This window comes from Eschrichtius robustus, chromosome 17, assembly GCF_028021215.1.
Source record: "Eschrichtius robustus isolate mEscRob2 chromosome 17, mEscRob2.pri, whole genome shotgun sequence".
In the NCBI taxonomy this organism is placed as follows: domain Eukaryota; kingdom Metazoa; phylum Chordata; class Mammalia; order Artiodactyla; family Eschrichtiidae; genus Eschrichtius; species Eschrichtius robustus.
The window spans coordinates 24,443,810-24,463,672 of NC_090840.1; the positions used below are offsets into that span (position 1 = coordinate 24,443,810).

Sequence of the window (19,863 nt, forward strand, 5' to 3'; positions counted from 1 at the left end):
GTCAGAGAACTGGAAATGTTTAGGTGACACGACAGTGACACTGTTTCCATCAGCCGGGGATAATGTGGAAGGTTCTAAGTTTTGCAGAATTGCCATACGTCAGTTTTGTGTGGGGTGATATGAGATTATAAGATGCTCTTTATTCAACAAATATTTGTTAAATACTTACTATGCCCCAGGCACTGTTCTAGATTGTGGGGATACAGCCCTGAACAAGATAAAGTCTCTGCCCTCATGGAGTGTACATTCTAGTGGGGAGATAGACAATAAATACAGAACAAGTAAGGGCATTTTAGTGATAAGTGCCTGAAGAAAATAAAATAGGCTACCAGGCCAAACGTGATGGAAGGAGAGGACATATTTGTTCAGGGTGGTGAGGGAAGGCTTCTTGGGGAGGTTACCTTTGATCTACAGGGCACTCTGGGGGAAAGGGGCGGGGCAAGGGCCAAGGCCTCCCAGGTGCAGAGCCCCAGTGGGGCCGGAAGACAATGCGTAGGAGGCAGGAGGAAGGCGGGAGGACGGGAGGTGGTGGGTTCAGGTCATGCCTTGGAGCTGTGATGAGGAATTTGAAGGTGATTCTAAGTGCAAGGGAAGCCAGTGGAGCGTTTTAAGAAAGTGAGACATCTGATTAATGCTTTACAAAGATCGCTCTGGCTCCTCGGAGAATGGGTTAGCAAGAGCCCGGACAGGAGCCCCGAGGACCGCTTAAGAGCCTTTTGCACTGTTTCAGGAGAAAAACGTACTGGTGATTTAGATGAGAGTGTGGCAGTGGTGGGGAGAAGGGGTTGGATTCGTATCCTGTAGCGGCAGAGTCCGGGACTTGCTGATAGATGGGATATAGGGCAGAAAATAAGAGGACAAATCTTTCGATGAATCAAGGATGAAGCAAGAGGAGCCAAGGATGCCTCCTAGGTCCTGGCCTGAGAGGCTGGAGGGATGGAGGTGCCACTTAACTGAAATTAGAACACTGGTGACCTCATAGGTTTAGGGGAGGAATGAGGGGCAGCTTTGGACCTACTGCAGGAAGAACCCTTCTCCACCTTCTTTATTTCTGCTAACGGCTTTCTTAAGTCTGGAGTTGAGGGCACACGTGTTCCGTGTCTAGCCCTGTCTGATGGCAGCCCCTCCCGTTCCACAACAGACCTGGGTTTCTACAGGCTGCAGCATAGTGGAAGCCGGGACCCTCTTCCCACACCAGCGTGCGGCTTAGTTCTGTGGGAGGATCAATATCCTCCGGCTATTGATCGGGAGCTTTCCTGGAGATTTTTTAATAGCAAGACAATCATGTTTTGGCATCTTATGTTAGCTGGCGCTGAGGGTAGGGGGAGGCTGGCATAGGGAGCCAACATTTATTCAGTGCTTGCAAATGTGAAAGGCCACTAGGTTATTTATACTCTCTTTTAATCTTCACCAAAAAGCCTGCAAAATAAGCACTATCTGCATTTTGTAGGGAAGACAATTTAGGCTTGGAGCAGGGAACTGGCCTACATGCATCCCAGAGTTAGAAGTAGTATCAGTAATTACCAAGAGCTTGTTACACTAAGCGCCTTCCCCTGTGTTATCTAGTTTAATCCTCATAAGGAGCCCAGGATAAGCATCGCTATCACTTCCACTTTATAGATGAGGAAATGGAGAAGTTAAGGAAGTTGCTGAGGCCACGCAGAAAGTAAATGGCAGACCCGGGATTTGAATATGGGCTGTCTGACACCAGCCGACCTTGGAACTCGGTTCTGACCGGTGTCAAAGCCCTGCTTTTTCTCTCTTCCATCCTGCCTCATAACTGATGGCAGTACTGCGTGCCCTGGAATAAAGCCCTGGAAAACATGATTTGGCTCTCTCTCCCAGTGGCCTCCACATTCCAGAGTTATTTGTTTTACATCTTAACCGTTTTTAAGTTCTATTTGGGGACATGTTTTATAAAGCATATGATACACTTAGAGAGAGTACTGTATGGTATTATTTCTAAATAAATAAAATGGGCTGTATGCCTGTAATTTGTCTCCTGATTAGGTGTGACCTCAGAAGAGTTTAAAGAATTCTAAATTATAGTCTGCAAAAATCGTGGCTAATTTTTCCCATATGTTGAGTATATTTGTGTTAGATGAGTCAACCCCAGATAGGGAGAATCCACTTTCTCTGCCCCCGGTTTTACAGTAATGAGACATGTCACAGATAACAACACTAGGAAGTACAACATAATGTCAGCCAGTGCCAGGCATTGTGTTCAACAATACAATGATACTAGGTGGTTGTCGTAGAGCTGAGTCGAGGGCATTGCTTGAAAGAGGTCCTGTGACCAGCTAGAGGTCACGGCTTGTAAATGCCAGTCAGGACTTTCTTCACACTAGAGCAGTAATATAGATGTTGTGTCCTTCTGTAGATATGTTGGAGAAATTTCTTTTTTGTGTGATTTTCTATCTCCCAAGTGGGAAAAAAAAAAAGCCCCTTTTCTTGGTTTTAATCTCTTCTAACATAATATTCTGAACCCTCCATCAAAGTTTTAATAAAAAACAAACTAGCTAAAAAGCTAACAGTTAAGCACTACTATTTCAGGTCTGGAGACTGTCTTTCTGGCCTGAAGCCTCTTGGAATGGCCCTTGGATAGCAGGTTGATTAGCTCCTATTTGCTTGCATGGGGCCTATTATGGACTGGATTTTGTGTCCTCCCACCCCCCTTCACATGTTGAAGCCCTAATTCTCAGTGTGGTTGTATTTGGAGATGGGGTCTCTAAGGAAGTAATTAAAGACAAATGAGGTCCAAAGGGTGGGACCCTGATCCAATAGGATTAGTGTCCTTAGAAGAAGAGACACCAAAGGGCTCTCTATCTCCCTTACCCCCCAAAAGAAAAGGCCATGTGAGGATATATCAAAAAGTTGGCCCCTGACAAGGTAGCAGGAGAGCCCTCACCAGGAACTGAATCAGCTAGCACACTGATCTGAGACTTCTGGCCTCCAGAATTGTGAGAAAATAAATGTGGGATGTTTAAGCCACCCAGCCTATTATGGCAGACTAACACAGGGGCCAAGAGCTCTCAGCTTTCTGCCATGAAAAGACAGGGAAAGAAATGGAGATAATTAGGGGTCATTGGGGAAAAACAGGTCAAAGAGAGCAGTAATTAACCATGGTCTTCTCCCTACCCCTATGTCCATAGCCTTGGGCTAGAAAAGACTGAAACGTTACCTTGGTGAATATGCAGATCAACCTTCTGGGCTATACACCTCCAGGAAGAGGTCTTACCCAGGGAACTTATTAAAGCCCCAAATTCAGGAAGTCCAGTGTAGGCAAATGAATAAATAAAATTCTTCAAACCTTGGGATTTCGCAGAAGGAGATTATTTCTATTTTCTAGGAAGCATACAAAAGCATGCCCTCTTCAATACCAGGTCCCAAAGACATGGGAGAAAAGGAAACCTTAAATGGGGTTGACAACCTCAGAATACTTGCTTTGGAGTACAACAAGAAATGTGTTCTTTAATGAGGATTTAATAAAATGGCAACTGCTCTGTTCTTCAGTTTGGATAAAGTTGAAGCCACCACTAATACGAGTACCTTATCATTTAAAACTTTTAGAGCTTCTGTCTGAAAATCCTATTACACGAATTTAGGAGGTGGGGATTCACATGTTCTCAGAGTCAGCCTGGCTCCCTGTCTTCTAGAGGCGGGACTAGCACCCCTGGAGAATTCAGGGACGGTTGCTGGCACCCAGCCAGTGGACATGTGACAGTCCTATGCCTGGGTGGTGTGGAGTTGTGAGATCCAGCCCCCTGTAGAAGGGGGCGGACAGCAAACAGCCAGTTTTTTTTTTTTTCTTTTAAAAAAAGCATTGATAGAGAGTAGGGCAACATGAAGAACGTTTTTAGTAGTAAGCCTCCTTGTCTTCTTTCTAGAATAAAACAAAAGCCTTCGAAAATGGCAGCTCCCTCCATCCCCTCACCTTTATTTTTAGATAGCAATGGCAAGCTTGACTGCTGAAACAGTCTAAAACCAGATAGATTGGGAATTCTCTGGCGACAGGATAAATTAGAAGCTCACATAGGATTTTAGTGGGATACCTAGTTAACTCAGTTACTCTATGTACTTTCTGTCAAAGCTCTAGTCCAGAACGTCCCTGGTAACCAATCGATAGCAAAATGAGGGACTCTGTCCACAGTGTCCACAGAGAGAAGAGTTTTAAAATTTCACTGTTGAAAAACCAACAAGAGGAGGGATCCTGGCTGGTAGCCTACCGTGTAAGACATTTAGGAACTTTGGAGGACATGGAAATAGTGAAATGTCAGAAAGAGAAAAACAAATATCGTACATTAACGCATATATGTGGAATCTAGAAAAATGGTACAGATGAACCAGTTGGCAAGGCAGAAATAGAGACACAGATGTAGAGAACAAATGTATGGACACCAAGGGGGAAAGCGGGGGGTGGTGGGATGAACTGGGAGATTCGGATTGACATGTATACACTAATACGTATAAAATAGATAACTAATCAGAACCTGCTGTATAGCACAGGGAACTCCACTGTACAGGAGAAACTAACACAACATTGTAAAACAACTATACCCCAATTAAAAAAAAAAAAAAACAAACCACACAGCGTGATGTCACACTATACTTCAGAAGGAGATGATTTAATTAATAGAAGAAAGGGGGAAATATTCCATTTGGGCTGGTCATAGAGGTAATTTGAAAGGAAGTCTGAACTGGGCTGTTCTGTCTACACACTATACTTGTTTTTACACCAGATGAGCTTTAGGGGGTTGCCCTTGAAAATTCTGCTCAAATCAAAGAAGGGAAGGAACGGAATTCAGAATAGCAGGTCTCTGTCATTCTGTGATTGCAGCTGCCTTGCTGGCTTAGAAGGGTTGTCTCAAATGTCACGTCGAGAGCCACTCTGGGTCTCTTTATGTCTATCCAAAAAAAGAAAAAAAAAGTCGCCAAAAGGGCTGATTGTTTACCTCTGACACCCACCTTAGGGGATCATTGTTCCTGCCAGAAACAAAACTAATACCTACATGTCTACGCTATTCTTTTTAAATGTTTACTAACAGGGCATTCATCGTATTCTTGCTTTTTGAGAACAACCAGCAGTTCCCACTCTTCGTGAAGGAGGCACCTTTCATAATTACTCCAGATCCATGATCCTGTTTAAAAATCCTATTCTAGGAGTATTTTCTGGAAGCCACAGATTCTCGAATTGCTGCCAGCAGGATGCTTTTTATTGTTGACTATTCCTCTAGGGAATTTAATAAATATTCATTGACAGAGCACAGCGTAATTGACTGAGCCACTTTCATTTTTATCAGCTCCACAGGAGGCCTTGGTATTTGCTGGAAACCTCTGGGAGTTGCCAGTGGTTGCAATAAGAAGCTTTTGTGAGGTCCTTAGGGAGAGGGGTGGAGAGGAGAAAATAAGGTTAATGTCTATTATCATAAGCCACTTTCCTGAACCTTATCAGGAGTTATAAACCCCCTTGAGCATCAGCGGGATGGGGGTCTATGGATATTCTGTGATAAGCTATAAAAGACCCAATATCTTTTTAAATGAATAGTTAAGAATCAAGCAAATTCATGCTGAGTTTTCAGACAGTAATCATTTACTATGTCAAATCAATTCTTATATACTACTTAAACCCGATGGCATATTTCAGCACTCATTTATTTGCAAATTACCCATCAGCATGGACTATTCAGGCTTTGGAAGAAAGAAAGTGATTTCAATTTCTACTATTTGAACTTGCAAAATGACATACCCACAAACAATAATTTCAAAGTCAAATCTTATAAAGTTACTCATAATGATAAATGCCATTTATGTATAGGGTCTCTTTCTTTTATGTTCAGGGTCTGAGTTCGGCTATTAATTTTATAAAGCCTTTTGGAAACATACAAATACACCACCCACACAAAAAATCTTGATATATTTCCAACAAGTTGTTTATCAACAGATGAAACTGTCTTTTAGTTTCTAAAATTCCAGTCAAAACACCTTTTTACAAAGAAGCTGGGCCTGTCTGAACCACGAGACACCTCGCTGAGTTTACAAATATCATTACAAAAAACAAAAAAAAGAATTCTTCTGGCATTCCAATTTTTGTCTTTTTCTTGCATGTTTCTACAATTTGTTCTCTAAATATACGTTTGGCTTTGACCAGATTTCTGGCTTTTTGCTTTTCTACTTACTGGAATGCCTGTGAAGGTAACTGGAGGAGACTGCCAAGAAATGCTGAAGTTGCTGCCATTGGGGGTGAACTTGGCCGATCCTGGAATGTTCACAGGGGGCGTGGCCTGTCAAATAGAAAACAGAGAAAGTTGTTATGAAAGAACATTTCTCCTCAGAGTCTTAAGCTGTCATTTCCAAAGTAGGGCCTCAGAAATAATCTCAGCTCTATTAATGACTAAATTATAATAGGAGGAAATTAAACACAGTCAATAAGAGTAGCTAGAGATAAACTTTTTATATATCTAAGCAATCTAAGGTATAAAAGGAGAAAGTCTTTGACTACCGATTTCTGAAAAGAAATTTGCTTATACATACATATACCTATTTTAGGACATCTGTGATATACAATTCCTCACTATCAAGTTGGGAAGTCACTTTTTTATGCAGTGATGGTAGGTTGTAAATTACAACACTTTGGGAGGGTAATTTGGCAATACATATAAAAATTCTTAGTGTTCTGTATGTTAGCTATTCCACTTCTAGAATTTATTCTCAGGAAATGGATATAAGGATGTTCAGTGCAGAACTATGTATTATATTTAACAAAACTGGAAACACATGTCCAATAATAGGGAAAAGGGTAGATATATCATGATATGGCCATGGAGCCATTAAAAATGATGTTGTTGAAGAATACTCATTGGCGTGGGAAAATGTTCATGAGATATTAAGTGGAAAAAACAAAGCATAGTGAAAACAGTACTAAAATAGATTCCATTTTTTTTAAAAAATGAGTATACATACACACATAGAATACTTTTGAAGGACATACCAAAAATATGAACCAAGGGGCTTTCTTGTTGTTGGGACTAAGGATGGATTTTCTTTCTTTGCTTATGTTTCTAATATTTTTATGCTGAGCATTTATAATATCTGTAAACAGAAAATATCCCAATATTGTGAATAAATGGTTTGGGAAGGAACTTCTAGATCCCTTAGCGTGTGTTCCAACTCTCATTGTATAGATAAGCAGAATAATTTAATTAAGTTGGTTCAAGCCCACGATTTCGGACCTAAATGCGACACTGACAAACAAGAACAAAGGAATGAATAATTCTTTTGACCGCCGTAAGAAGAGTCAGGAATGAAAGTTATTGCATCAACTAATTTAATAATTAGCTCTATTCCATTGCTCTTGAGTTGAAGTCTACTAAATAAATGGCTGAATTCTTCCTCTACAGCTTTAGTTTTTCTACTTTTATATATACAGTTGCTAGTGACAGTGGTTTTCTAACTGGCACCACTGGAAAATATTTTGGCAATACATAGCTGTTCATGTTATATCCTAAGACTTGATAATTACTCTTCTGGAAATTCAAAGAAAAAATAAAGCTACTGCCACAGAAGTATCCTCTGTAGATTTACTAATGATAATTAAAAAGCTGGATAGACTAAAAAGTAGATCCCTAACAAAAGAATGATTAAAACAATTTAATGTTTTGATTTAATTGAATTCGGTTATATATTCAGTTCTATGGAAAGTGTTTATAAAACAAGGGTGGGACAACACAATTACAAATATGTACAGGAGATTTTTCTTCTAAAAAGTTACGTAAGGTGGTTGATAATTATGGGAAAATTTTTTTAAAAATTTGAGTGTATTGAAACTTTACTAAATCAACACTTAAAAGAGTTAATAATTGCTGGGGGAAAAGGAGCTTTAGCCGTGTCCTGTATTTGCAGGATTTGTCTCTAAGGTCTTGTGAGACTTTGGAATGAAGCAGAATCCCCTAGAGGGTCTGTTAAGCACAGACTGCTCAGCCCCACCCCTCCTTCTGGTCCCACAGGTCTGGGGCAAACCCAAGAAATGTACATTTCTAACAAGTTTCCAGGTGATGCCGACACTGTTGATTTGGGGAACACTGACAACCACAGCTCCAGTCTGACAGAGTTAGTTACCAGTTCAGAAGGGAGGGCACTAAGTCCCAGACTGGGGTGCAGGACGAGGGTGGCATTGTGTCAGCACTTTTCAAGGCTCATCTTTTCACTTATTTTATTTTTTATTTAACAGGTACTTATATCACGTGCCAGGCACCCTTCTGAGAGTTTTACAGTATTAAGGATTTTAATTCTCATAACAGCGTCTCAGGGATCGGATCTTCAATCAGTACTGCAAAGTCCAAGGACCTACAAGGTTTCCTCCGTGCGAGATTCTGGCTTTAAAAGGAGAAAAAGAAAAAGCGAACTCTGCTACTGGGCTCTCTTGGATGCTGTTTTTCCACTGAGTTATCCTTTACTCAGAGGTCAGAATGCTACTGCTTTTGGTCAGGAGTAAAGTGATTACTCTCACGGTCCCTTGCCAGTCACCTGGTAAGCGTGGTCGGTGTGCACGAGGTAGAGGGTGGTGGGAGCGGAGCGGCTCAAGGGTGTCATCAATTTTGTCTCAGTTTTGGCACAAGGAGTTTCTGTTCTGCTGGAATCTGGGATGGGGAAAGTAGGAGGCGAAGCCAGGGACTGGGAGGGCGAAACCGGGGCCAGGCTGCTCAGTCCGTCTGCCACCGAGTCTGTGTTGAGCTTGATCTCAGTGTAGTAAAAGTCTTCTTCTCCATCACTGTAATCAGACTCCCCAACACGCCTAATGCAAAAGAGAGCAAAACAATCCTACTCACCCAAGCCATTTTCTTGCCTTGAAATCTGGCACATCACATGCTGTTCCTTCTGTCTGGAATGCTTTTCCTCTGTTCTGTCTGCCTGGCAAACTCTTACCTATCCTGCAACACTCAACTGTCCACTTCCAGGGAAGCCTTCCTTGACTTCTTAAAGCAATGTATGCAATTAATCAACCAATCAATCAATTATTCAACAACAATTTATTGAGAGTCTACTGTGTCCTGGCTCTTTTTTTTAGAGTCCCACTCTTACAGTGAACAAAACATAAATAGACTCTGCCCTGGTGGAACATATAGTCTAGGGGGAGAGGCAGACAAGAAACCCATAATGGAACACATCAAAAAGAATAAAATACGTAGGAATAAATCTACCTAAGGAGGTAAAAGACCTGTACTCAGAAAACTGTATGACACTGATGAAATAAATTGAAGACAACACAAACAGATAGAAAAATATACCGTGTTCTTGGATTGGAAGAATTAATATTGTTAAAATGACCGCACTCCGCAAGGCAATCTACAGATTCAATGTAATCCCTATCAAGATACCAATGGCATTTTTCACTGAACTAGAACAGATAATTTTAAAATTTGTACGAAAACACAAAAGACTCCAAATAGCTAAAACAATCTTCAGAAAGAACACAGCTGGAAGAATCATGCTCCCTGACTTCAGTATAAAGCTATAGTAATCAAAATAGTATGGCACTGGCACAAAAACAGACACATCGATCAATGGAAAAGAATAGAGAGCCCAGAAATAGACTCACGCACTTGTGGTCAATTAACCTGCGACAAAGGAGGCAAGAATATACAATGGAGAAAAGGCAGTCTCTTCCATAAGTGGTGCTGGGAAAACTGGACAGCAACATGTAAAAGAATGAAATAAGAACACTCCCTAACACCATACACAAAAATAAACTAAAAATGGATTAAAGACCTAAATGTAAGACATGACACCATAAAACTGCTAGAGGAAAACATAGGCAGAACACTCTTTGACATAAATTGTAGCAATATTTCAGGTGTACAGCAAAGTGATTCAATTATATATATATATATATATATATTTTAATATATTATATATATATATAAAGCATATATATATTCTTTTTCAGACTCTTTTCCATTATAGGTTATTACAAGATATTGAGTGTAGTTCCCTGTGCTATACAGTAAGTCCTTGTTGTTTATCTGTTTTATATACAGTACTGTGTATTTGTTAATCCCCAAGCTCCTAATTTATCTCTCCCCAGTTCACCCCCTCTCATGCTATGCCCTTTGGTAACCATAAGTTTGTTTTCTAATGCTATCTAATGCCATTTGTAGCAACATAGAGATTTTCATATTAAGTGAAGTAAGACAGACAAAGACAAATATCATATGCTACCACCTATATATGGAATCTAAAAAAATGATACCAATGAACTTATTTACAAAACAGAAATAGACTCACCGACATAAGTTACTTTTTAAAAGGATCACTCTGGCAATTGTCCGGAGAGAGAATAGAGGAGAGGAGGGCAAGAGGGGTGGGAGGCCAGCAAGGAGGCTGTGGAGCAGTTGACAGTGGCCGGGTGAGAGGCGGGAGGTGGAAGTGACCTGAGCTCTCAAATCGGGGAAGTATTTTGCACGTTAGGTGTTAGGACTTAATTCCGAACTGTTAGATCCTCTGGGCTCCCTGTGAGGTGCGTTCAGTTTATTTAATTCACTTTATGTAATGACTTGGTACATTTCTGTAATTTTTTTTTAAACCCCTGTCGCCTCCTTAAGACTGATTCTCTAGGGCTATGTCTTGTTCATCTTTGTGTCACACCACACATATCAGTGCATCTGGCCTACAGTAGGTGCCTATTAAATGTTGAATGAATGAACGAAGGAAGCTGATGTTATAGCACAGTGATTCCCAGCGTGAATTCTGGAGTCGGATCTCCTGGGTTCAAATCCTGACAGCTTCTAGCTGTGTGTGTGATTTTGGCAGCCTGCACCCTTATATAAAATAGACGTAGCACAGCTCCGTATCTGTGGGTTCCGCAGCTGCAGGTATGGAGGGCCTACTGCATACGTGCTTAGAAGTGTACCGCACACATAATAAGCACTGAGTGCATATTAAATAAAAATAAGGCTGATGTTAAAAGGCCTAAATGTTGGGACTTCCCTGGTGGCACAGTGGTTAAGAATCCGCCTGCCAATGCAGGGGACGCAGGTTCAATCCCTGGTCCGGGAAGATCCCACATGCTGTGGAGCAACTAAGCCCGTGAGCCACAACTACTGAGCCTGCGCTCTAGAGCCTGCGTGCCACAACTACTGGAGCCCACGCGCCTAGAGCCCGTGCTCCGCAACAAGAGAAGCCACCGCAGTGAGAAGCCCACGCACCGCAATGAAGAGTAGCCCCCGCTCGCCGCAACTAGACAAAGCCCACAGGCAGCAACGAAGACCCAAGGCAGCCAAAAATTAATAAATAAATTTATATGTATAAAAAAAAAGCCTCAATGTTTACTATCATCAGGAAAAATATCTTCTAGTACTTCCGCAGTTTTTCTCCCTGAGACATGGAAAATTGTACTTTTCCACAGAAAGCTTTGCATAAAATAACTGTCGAATAAATAATAACATTTATTGGATTTATGAATTTCTAGGGAAATGGTGCACATCTGGCCACTTGGTTTTATGGGATAGCCTCTGCACATCTCCCTTCCCTGGGGCATCCCCAGATTTCATGACCATTTCCGGCAGGCGCAGGACACTGACTCGGAATAAACTTTTTTCCCACTTACAATCCCTGTACAGAACTTAAAACACAAATCTCCCCTTCTCCTCGGCCTTTCTGTTTCGCCACATCGGGGGCTTCTCCCAGCCCCGTTCCGTGTCCCCTGAGCTCTCAGGCTGAGGCGTCTAGGGAGGTGTCTGCGCCGTATCAGGTCAGGCTGGGCTTGGCTTTCCTACAAGCAGAGCATGGAAGACCCCAGAGAGTGGGCTGAAGAATGTGCATCTGTTCTATTCCTGTCCCCACTTCCTCTCCAGTAAAGGGCAGGCCGAGTTGCTACTGGCTGCCTGAGTGCTACTAATAGACACACAGGCCTGGGGGAAATTGTGTGTCCTACACGGGGATAAATCAGGATCAGCCCCTGGTGTATAAGAATGGAGTGAGACTTAAGACAAAAACAGTGTACTTTTTATACTGGCATGGTGTGCACTGCAGCTACATCAGATGCAAGACACATATTTGGGGGTTCTGGAATGCCCCCTTCTTCCCCTAGGTCCCACAGCCAACACTCATTAAAAATGCCCCATCCTCCTACAGTCACATCATGGAGGACATGGATTAAGGCAAAGGCGGGCCCCTTCCCACCCCTACCCAGGTCCATGAGAGCTTCATATACATACAGAGCAGGCTTGGAGTCCTGCTAACCCAGGCCCATTCCTGTGCGATGGCTGGCAGGGATGTGAATCCTAATTCACCAAGGCAATGTGAAGAGTAAAAAGGGAATCCCAGGGAAGTGAATACAGCAGCTGCACGTTGAATTTCACCCACCATGAGAGCACCCCGGAAGCTCAAAGGAAAATCCTGTGATGCCGTTTATAGTCTATAAATACATATATATGGCATGTGTTTCTGTGTAGTGCTGAATAGGATTCGAAGCGTTGGGCAGAGGGACTTTAAAACAAATACCCCAGGTCCTGATTATAGCTTCCAGAAGCCCTTCCTAAACCTTTAAAGAACTCTGAGCTATTTACTCTGTGAGCTGTGCTGACAGTGAGGTTTGAGGGGAGAAGCTGCAGGATCTCCTCCTCCGAGGGCTTTAGGAACAGGAGCGCATTCTGCCCCGCAGTGTTTCAGTGTGGTGTTTCCTGGAGGATGAGTGGACCCTCTGGCTAGCGGAGCAGATGCCCTGCTTTGCTGGGCCACACCCACGGCGCTTGGTGACTTTCCATGTGCTGTGCCCTGGAAGGGTCTGGCTGTGTCTCCAGCATCCCAAGCCTACAGGTGAGGGAGATAGATCTCTGCTTCTCTCCAGTCACTGAAGGAGCCGATCCACACGAATCAGAAAAATCACCTTAGAACCAGTTCTTGTTTTCTTTTTCTACCACTTTTTTTTATGGATGATGCATTCCCTAAATTTATCCCTTGCTGGGCAAAGTGACTGTAGTGTTTATTTCTCAACACTCATCTTTTTAAAAGGGCTCCTCTGTGTCCAAGCATTTTGGGGGACTGGTCATGTATTTGGATTTGCCTTATGCACACTGGTTATGACTTACAGCTTCTCAAGGTCTCTTCTCAGTCCCAGATCCCTGGACAAGAAAAACCCAGAGACTAAAGCACAAGGCAACTGAACTACCATTGCCCCTCTGGAGTGGCCCCCAATCCCTGTTGCTAGAAACTTAGTTTCATCTTTCCTTAGAATGGTTTTTATATAACACAAGGAAGTGTCAGTTGTACAAATAAAGGACTTATTTGGGCAACAGAAAATGATAGAGCAGGTCATCAGGTATCATAAGAATAGCAACAGCAGCACTGATTGTCACTGTGGTTCTTAAACCCTTTTCAGGTTATATCTGCCTCTGAGGCTCAAAGTCACGAATACACTCCACTGGGAAAAAAGTGCACATCTAATTTTACAGACAATTTCAGGGGGTCCAAGGACCCCTTACCCTACCCTACTCTACCCTACCCTAGTGGTCCATCTTTTACAAATCATTCTGACATACATTTTATTTTTGACCCTCACACATGCCCCTGCAGGGCTGATATTATTAGCCTCATTTTCAGAAGGACCTGAGGCTCCAAGCAGTGGGTTGTTTAATATCACTTAGTGCAGCAGTCCCCAACCTTTTTGGCACCAGGGACCAGTTTCTGGAAGACAATTTTTCCACAGAGCGGGTGGTGGAGGGGGATGGTCCAGGCGGTAATGCGAGCGATGGGGAGAGATGGGGAGCGACAGGTGAAGCTTCGCTCGCTCACCTGCCGCTCACCTCCTGCTGTGCGGCCCAGTTCCTAACAGGCCGCAGACCAGTACCGATCCTCTGTCCTGGGATTGGGGACCCCTGACTTAGCGAGTATACTAGGGAAGCTTTACAAATTTAAGTCCACGTTCTTTCCACTTGCCATACTGGCCTATATTATCTGCAGGGGGCATCTCCATAGTGATTAGGAAGATCAAGCAGGCTTAGTCCCTATTCCTATGTTCAGAATTTTTAAGGCACAGTGTGGTGTGTAATTCTGAGTGCAAGTGACCCTGGATCGAACTGATGGACATACGCCAAGCTCTGAAGGGAGGGTTGCCTTACCCAAGATGAATGGTCCGGATGTGCTTCTGGATACCCACTGCAGTGCTCAGAACCTTCCCACAGTTTTTCCAGAGGCATTTGAACATCACCTTCATGGAGTTCTATAAATGGGAGAGAAAGTTACATTAAGGTGAAAACTAACCCAACAATTTTAATTTTTTCCTTCATTAGAAAAGTAGCAGCGTCCCATTCTCTTGACCATAACTCAGCACACCATTCTAGGAAACCCCCTGGCTGGTGAGGATCTTGGTGACCTCAGAGATTTTCTTGCATCCTTCATGAATACTGAGCCCTGCTGGAATATTTAGTTCACTTTCATGAAGGTGGTCACAGTGTCATTTAGGCATTAATGACAGTGTCTAACATTCACTGAGCACTTACTATGTGCCAGGTGCTAGTCTAAGAAGTTATCTCATTTAATCCTAAAAGATGGATGCTATTATTATCACCATTTTACAGATTCATGGAAAGCTTCGGTAAAACTTGCCCTGTCTATGAGCCAGCTTCCAGCAAAGCTGGGATGTGAAGTTTGGGAGTCTGGTTCCAGGAACCACCCTCTCCACCAGGATACAGTTCCATCTTCTCTTACAAGGATCTCAGAAGTTTTCCAAAACAGTCCAGCCCAGTGATTGAGAGCACCGATTCTGGACTGACTTTCTCAGGTCCTGGTTTCCTTATTTATCAAGTAGGAACAATAGTACCTGTCTCATAAGGTTATTATGAGGATTAAATGAGGTCATGAAAGTGAATCATTTAGCGCAATAATGACGGGAGTAATTATTCAACCAATGGCAGCTATTATGGTCTTATTATGATTATACTTCCCGGAGTGAATTTGACAGGGAGTGAGTTTTCTCCAGGGAGAGTGCTTGTCGTTGGACTGCTGTCTCTTTGCCGATTGTTTCCATGGGCACGGTGACAATCACATCCATGTACTCACCAAGCCCCATCCCGTTTTCACCTGGGAACAGACTAGACTTCATTTCCCAGCCTCCCTTGCAGTTAGGTGGGGTCAGGGCCAGGGGAACATGGGCAGAAGTGACACACATTCCTTCTAAGCCTCGTCCCTAAACTACTTCTCAATGTCACCCAAGCCCGCTCTGCTGACTAGAGGTAGGGGATACCCAAGGACTTAGGGGACGGTAGAACCACTAGATCAGAGATTTTTAAATTTTCAATATTTTTAAAATTGAAGTATAGTTGATTTACAATGTTGTGTTTATTTCTGCTGTACAACAAAGTGATTCAGTTATACATATATATATATACACACACACATTCTTTTTTTAAATATTCTTTTCCATTATGGTTTATCATAGGATAATGAATATAGTTCCCTGTGCTATATAGTCAGAACTTGTTGTTTAGATCAGGGATTTTTAATCTTTCATTTGCCATGAACTCTTCTGGCAGTCTGTTAAATTCCATGGACCCCCTTCTTGAATAATGTTTTTTAATGTTTAAAATAAAATACACAGGATTATGAAAAACTGCAAGAGTACTGAAATAGCTGTCAAAATATTTTAAAATTTTGTGAAATGGTAATATATGTACTCTTTAACCCATTAAATAACAAAGATCTTTAAGTGAGTCTAGTAACTATCATAATTTCAAAGTAGTGTTAAGCATAAATGATATTTCATGATATCTGCTAAAATTGTAAGGTGATATGAAAATATCCGTGATTTCTATTGGTAGTAAAGTCACAGGTGGCATTAACATTATTGTGGTTTGATGTCTTCGATCATAATTGCAGGAAATGCTAAATTATAGTTAAAAGATTAATGACAATAAAGGTATACTTTTTCTCCCATCCAAGTTCACATACTCCCTGAATTCTGTCCACCCCCTTTCCGGGACCTGTGGACTCCAGGTTAAGAACCCCTGTACCAGGAGGAAGGGGCCTGGGTCCCTGGAGAATTGTGTGGAGCAGAGACACCCTTTCACCACCCCCGCTGACCTGATTGGATTGTGACATGAGAAATCCTTTACGGGGTTAAGCCACTGACGTTTGGGAATGGGTTGTTTCAACCGTAAGCCTACCCTGACCAATCAACATAGTAGTCATGACACCTTCCTTGAACTGACGGAATTGATGTAGCGTTGTTTACAAGTCTAGTAGGATTTCTGCCCTCAAGCCCTGTTCTAGAAAGCAATCATTTACACACTTAGAGGATGATTCATCAGCTACTATGATGCGATTAATATCCTGATCCAGCCAGCCACCCACCCGCACCCAAGTCTTTCTCTAGGTTTCTCAATTGAAACAAGGTACCTGGCAACTTCCCGAAGTGAGGAGTATCCTGTGTGCTGGGAATGGTCACTTTCAGGGTGGCAAGTGGAGGACAGAGCATGGTGGCACAGGGCCACAGTCTGCTGGGAAAGATTAGTGACAGCGGAAGGAGCGCAGGCCTCCTGCGGGCTTCATGAGCCCAGTGGCCTAGGGGTCCCAGGGGCTCTGGCCAGGTGGCCGGCATTCCTGACACGGCAACCTAGCCATTCCCACTGTAGCTCCCGGACATCTCGGACAGCCTGCCTGTGCTCCCCGCTGCAATGGGCAGTACTGAGCTCTAGGAGCTGCAGCAGCGAAGGGATGGGCAGAAGCTGAAAGAGGGATGTGAGGGGAGCTGAGACAGAATTAGGAGACTTTAAAGTACATGATCCTGAGGCGTCAGTGTTTATTCTAAGGAGACAGTTCACAAATTTCAGGCTCCCTGATCTCCTTGAGCCACTGATCCAAACGCCTGAGATGTAAGATGAGCCAAAGGGGGAGAGTTTAAATCCTGCCCTGCCCCCCACCCCAACCCCAAGGTTCCCGAAAAAGAATTCTGCTTGGTGTTTTTTATTCAAAGCATATAACAACTTAACAATATTAATGAACAAATCCTCACCCTAGGAATGCTTTCTGCCCATTTTTCAAACAATGAAGCTATACTATTAAAAATTATCTTCCACTTAAGGGAATTAATGACTCAAACCAAAATTACAGGTATCTGAGAGTCCAAATATCCATCTGGAAATGAAGTCATGATAGATGAAAACACTTTCTGATTCATTCCAAGCCTTTTTGCTGATGGTATTCCTTTATTCATTAAACCAGGTAGCTATTTAGCAAGGAATATTCCAGTGGCAGGTGACAGAAAGAAAAGAAGCTGTTCTCCAGGAACTTACATCCTAGTGGGAGAGAGAGAGAAGTGATAATAAATGATGATTGTTTCAGGTACGGTAAGGTCATTGGAAATGGGGGTGGGCTGCGTTAGGTCAGACAAAGCCTCTAGAAAGTGACTTCTGAGCTGGGACCTGAAGGTTGGAGAAGAAGCCAGCCATGCTATGAGCTAGAGTTTTCCAGGCAGAGGGAAGAGTTAATGCAAAGGTGTGAAGATGGGGAAGAGCTTGACATATTGTAGGGCCAGAAAGGACAGTGAATTTAGAGGGAAAGGAGAGAGGGTGTGATCTGTTTGAAATAATGTGGAGAGGCAAGGAGGGCCGGATCATGCAGGGTCTTGTAGGTGAAGGTAAGGAATTTGGATTTGATCCTAAAATAAAGAAGCTACTGAAGGGGTTTAAGGAGGGGAACGACATTATATGATCTAGGCTTTAAGAAAACATCACTCTATTCTGGGGAGAGAACAATAAGGTCACCAGTGTGATGCTCCCACAGGTCAGAGAAGAGGGCGGCTTGAAGCAGGTTTGGGCAGTGAGAATGGAGAAAAGTAGACACATTCAAGATCCATTTTGGTGCTCTGTAATGGCCTATACGGGAAGAGAATCTAAAAAAGAGTGGATATATGTATACGTATAACTGATTCACTTTGCTGTACACCTGAAACGAACACAACATTGTAAATCAACTCTACTCCAATAAAAATTAAAAAAAAAAAAAGATCCATTTTTGAGGCAGATCAAACAGTACTTGCTGTTGGGCTGAGTATGAGGAATGTTAAAAGGGGCGGTGTTAAAGATGACTTCTATAGCTTTGTGAGTTGTGGTTCTGTTTGGGATATGCTTATTTTGAGATACCTGTTAGTGATCAAGAGGAGGTGGCAAGTAGGACCACGGATCTATGAGCCTGGAACTGAGGGGAAGTCAGGCCTAGAGATATACATTTGGAGTCAGGAGCTGAAGGATTTCTTAAAACAGATCTGGATGAGATCATCTAGGGAAAAAAATGCAGCTAGAGATGATTAGAAGGCCCAGGATACTGCAGCATCCAATATTTCATGTAGGAGATTGAGAAAGAGAAGCCAGAGAGAGAGAGAGAGAGAGAGTGGGGAAAGTAGTAGTAATCCAGACAGTGTGGTATTACCAGCACAAAGAGAAGAAAGTGCTTTAAGAAGGGATATGTGACTTGTCCAGTATCACTTGATGATTCCTACCAATTAGTCAGTTAGATGAAGTCTTTTGAAATTAATATAATAGTATTACACAACATATAGAGCCAAATTCATTCTACATCTTAGGAATTTTGTAAAGGGTCAAACTGCTGATTGTTTTAGGAAATGACAATCACAGTGGTATTTTTGTGCCATAACAAGTATTATGTATAACATTCTGTTCCTAGTCCTTGCAATAATATGTCAAGCATTTGCTTCTTGAATTGATTAGTAAAGCTTGGCACTGATTATAGAAAAATAAATGTCATTGGTATAACTCCTTTCCTTAGTTAGGAGGAAATAGCTGGTATAGAGGTATCGAATCCCCAAAATACAGTGAAGCTGACCAATATCCTCTCTAAATCCCTTGGAATTTGGAGACCTACCAGTTGCAAGTGTTTGTGTGTCATCTCCTCAATTACGCCCATACTTTTTTGGGCCCCTGCTAAGGGCTCCAAAGAAATCTGTTGCCCAAAGAGAATTAGGTAATGGAAATGAAGAAAAATGATCAACTTTGCTTCCTCCTTGCTTTTCTCTTTTGCCTGTGGGGTACCACACCATCCCTTCTGATTCCTTCTAGCCCTATCTACACCTTTATAAAGAGCCTCTTCATTAAACTCTTCTCAATTACCCCACTTGAGAACACCACCAGCTTCCCCCAGGACCTTGATTGAAATGGGGAAAAAGTAGGTTATAAAAGAATATAAACAACATTATATATTTGGGAGGGTATGTAATACAAATAATTACATGGTAGAAATATTGGGGAAGGGTATCTTATTTTTACATTAATTTCCAAACATAAAAATTACCCTATTTTAAATTTAAAATGAAAGTCACCCTATAACACTTGCTTGATTAATTTTTGGAGAATAAAAGTATACTAGCATGAGCACCTCAACTTTAATGAAATCAAGTGACTTCTCTCTACCTAGGTGAAGAATGTTCTCGTGTCGAACCAGAGGCCCCTTAAATGGTGGTTAAGTACTTTTCAAAGTCCCCTGACTACATCCAATGGAGACAAATTCTTTGTCTACAGACTACTCACTGTTATGCTAAAGGAAAGCCAGCCATGGGAGGAGAACAGGAAAAAAATAGCTAAATAAACACCCAGATTGCCACAGGGATCCAAGCTTGCCCAAAGAGGCCAAACCAAGCAAAGCTGCCGGTGGAGTTGCAGCCTCCAAGTCTGAACGTGCCCACCTGTGCTTCAGTCCTGGCTTCTCCTCTCAGCTCGAAAAGATGTTCACAAAGCTGGGATGTCCGAGGTAGCGAGAGGCCACTGTCGGTTGGGAACCACAGCGTGCTAGGGTCCCCCACACATTTGCCTGATTAAGCTGAAGCTCCTGGCAGCTACAAGCCGACTCACGGAATCT

The 19,863-nt window shown here is 42.5% G+C and overlaps 1 protein-coding gene across 2 annotated transcripts in view; it reads right to left on the bottom strand.

The window, feature by feature from the left end:
- ZNF704 (zinc finger protein 704) overlaps nucleotides 1-19,863 on the bottom strand; it is a 226,042-nt gene that overhangs the window by 4,037 nt on the left and 202,142 nt on the right. For both annotated transcript variants that reach the window (XM_068525662.1, XM_068525661.1), the window contains exons 5-7: nucleotides 14,115-14,215; nucleotides 8,524-8,791; nucleotides 6,177-6,281 (exon numbers count right to left, since the gene is read on the bottom strand). In XM_068525662.1, coding sequence (XP_068381763.1) covers nucleotides 6,177-6,281; nucleotides 8,524-8,791; nucleotides 14,115-14,215 — 474 coding nt within the window. The remainder of the gene's footprint in view (nucleotides 1-6,176; nucleotides 6,282-8,523; nucleotides 8,792-14,114; nucleotides 14,216-19,863) is intronic.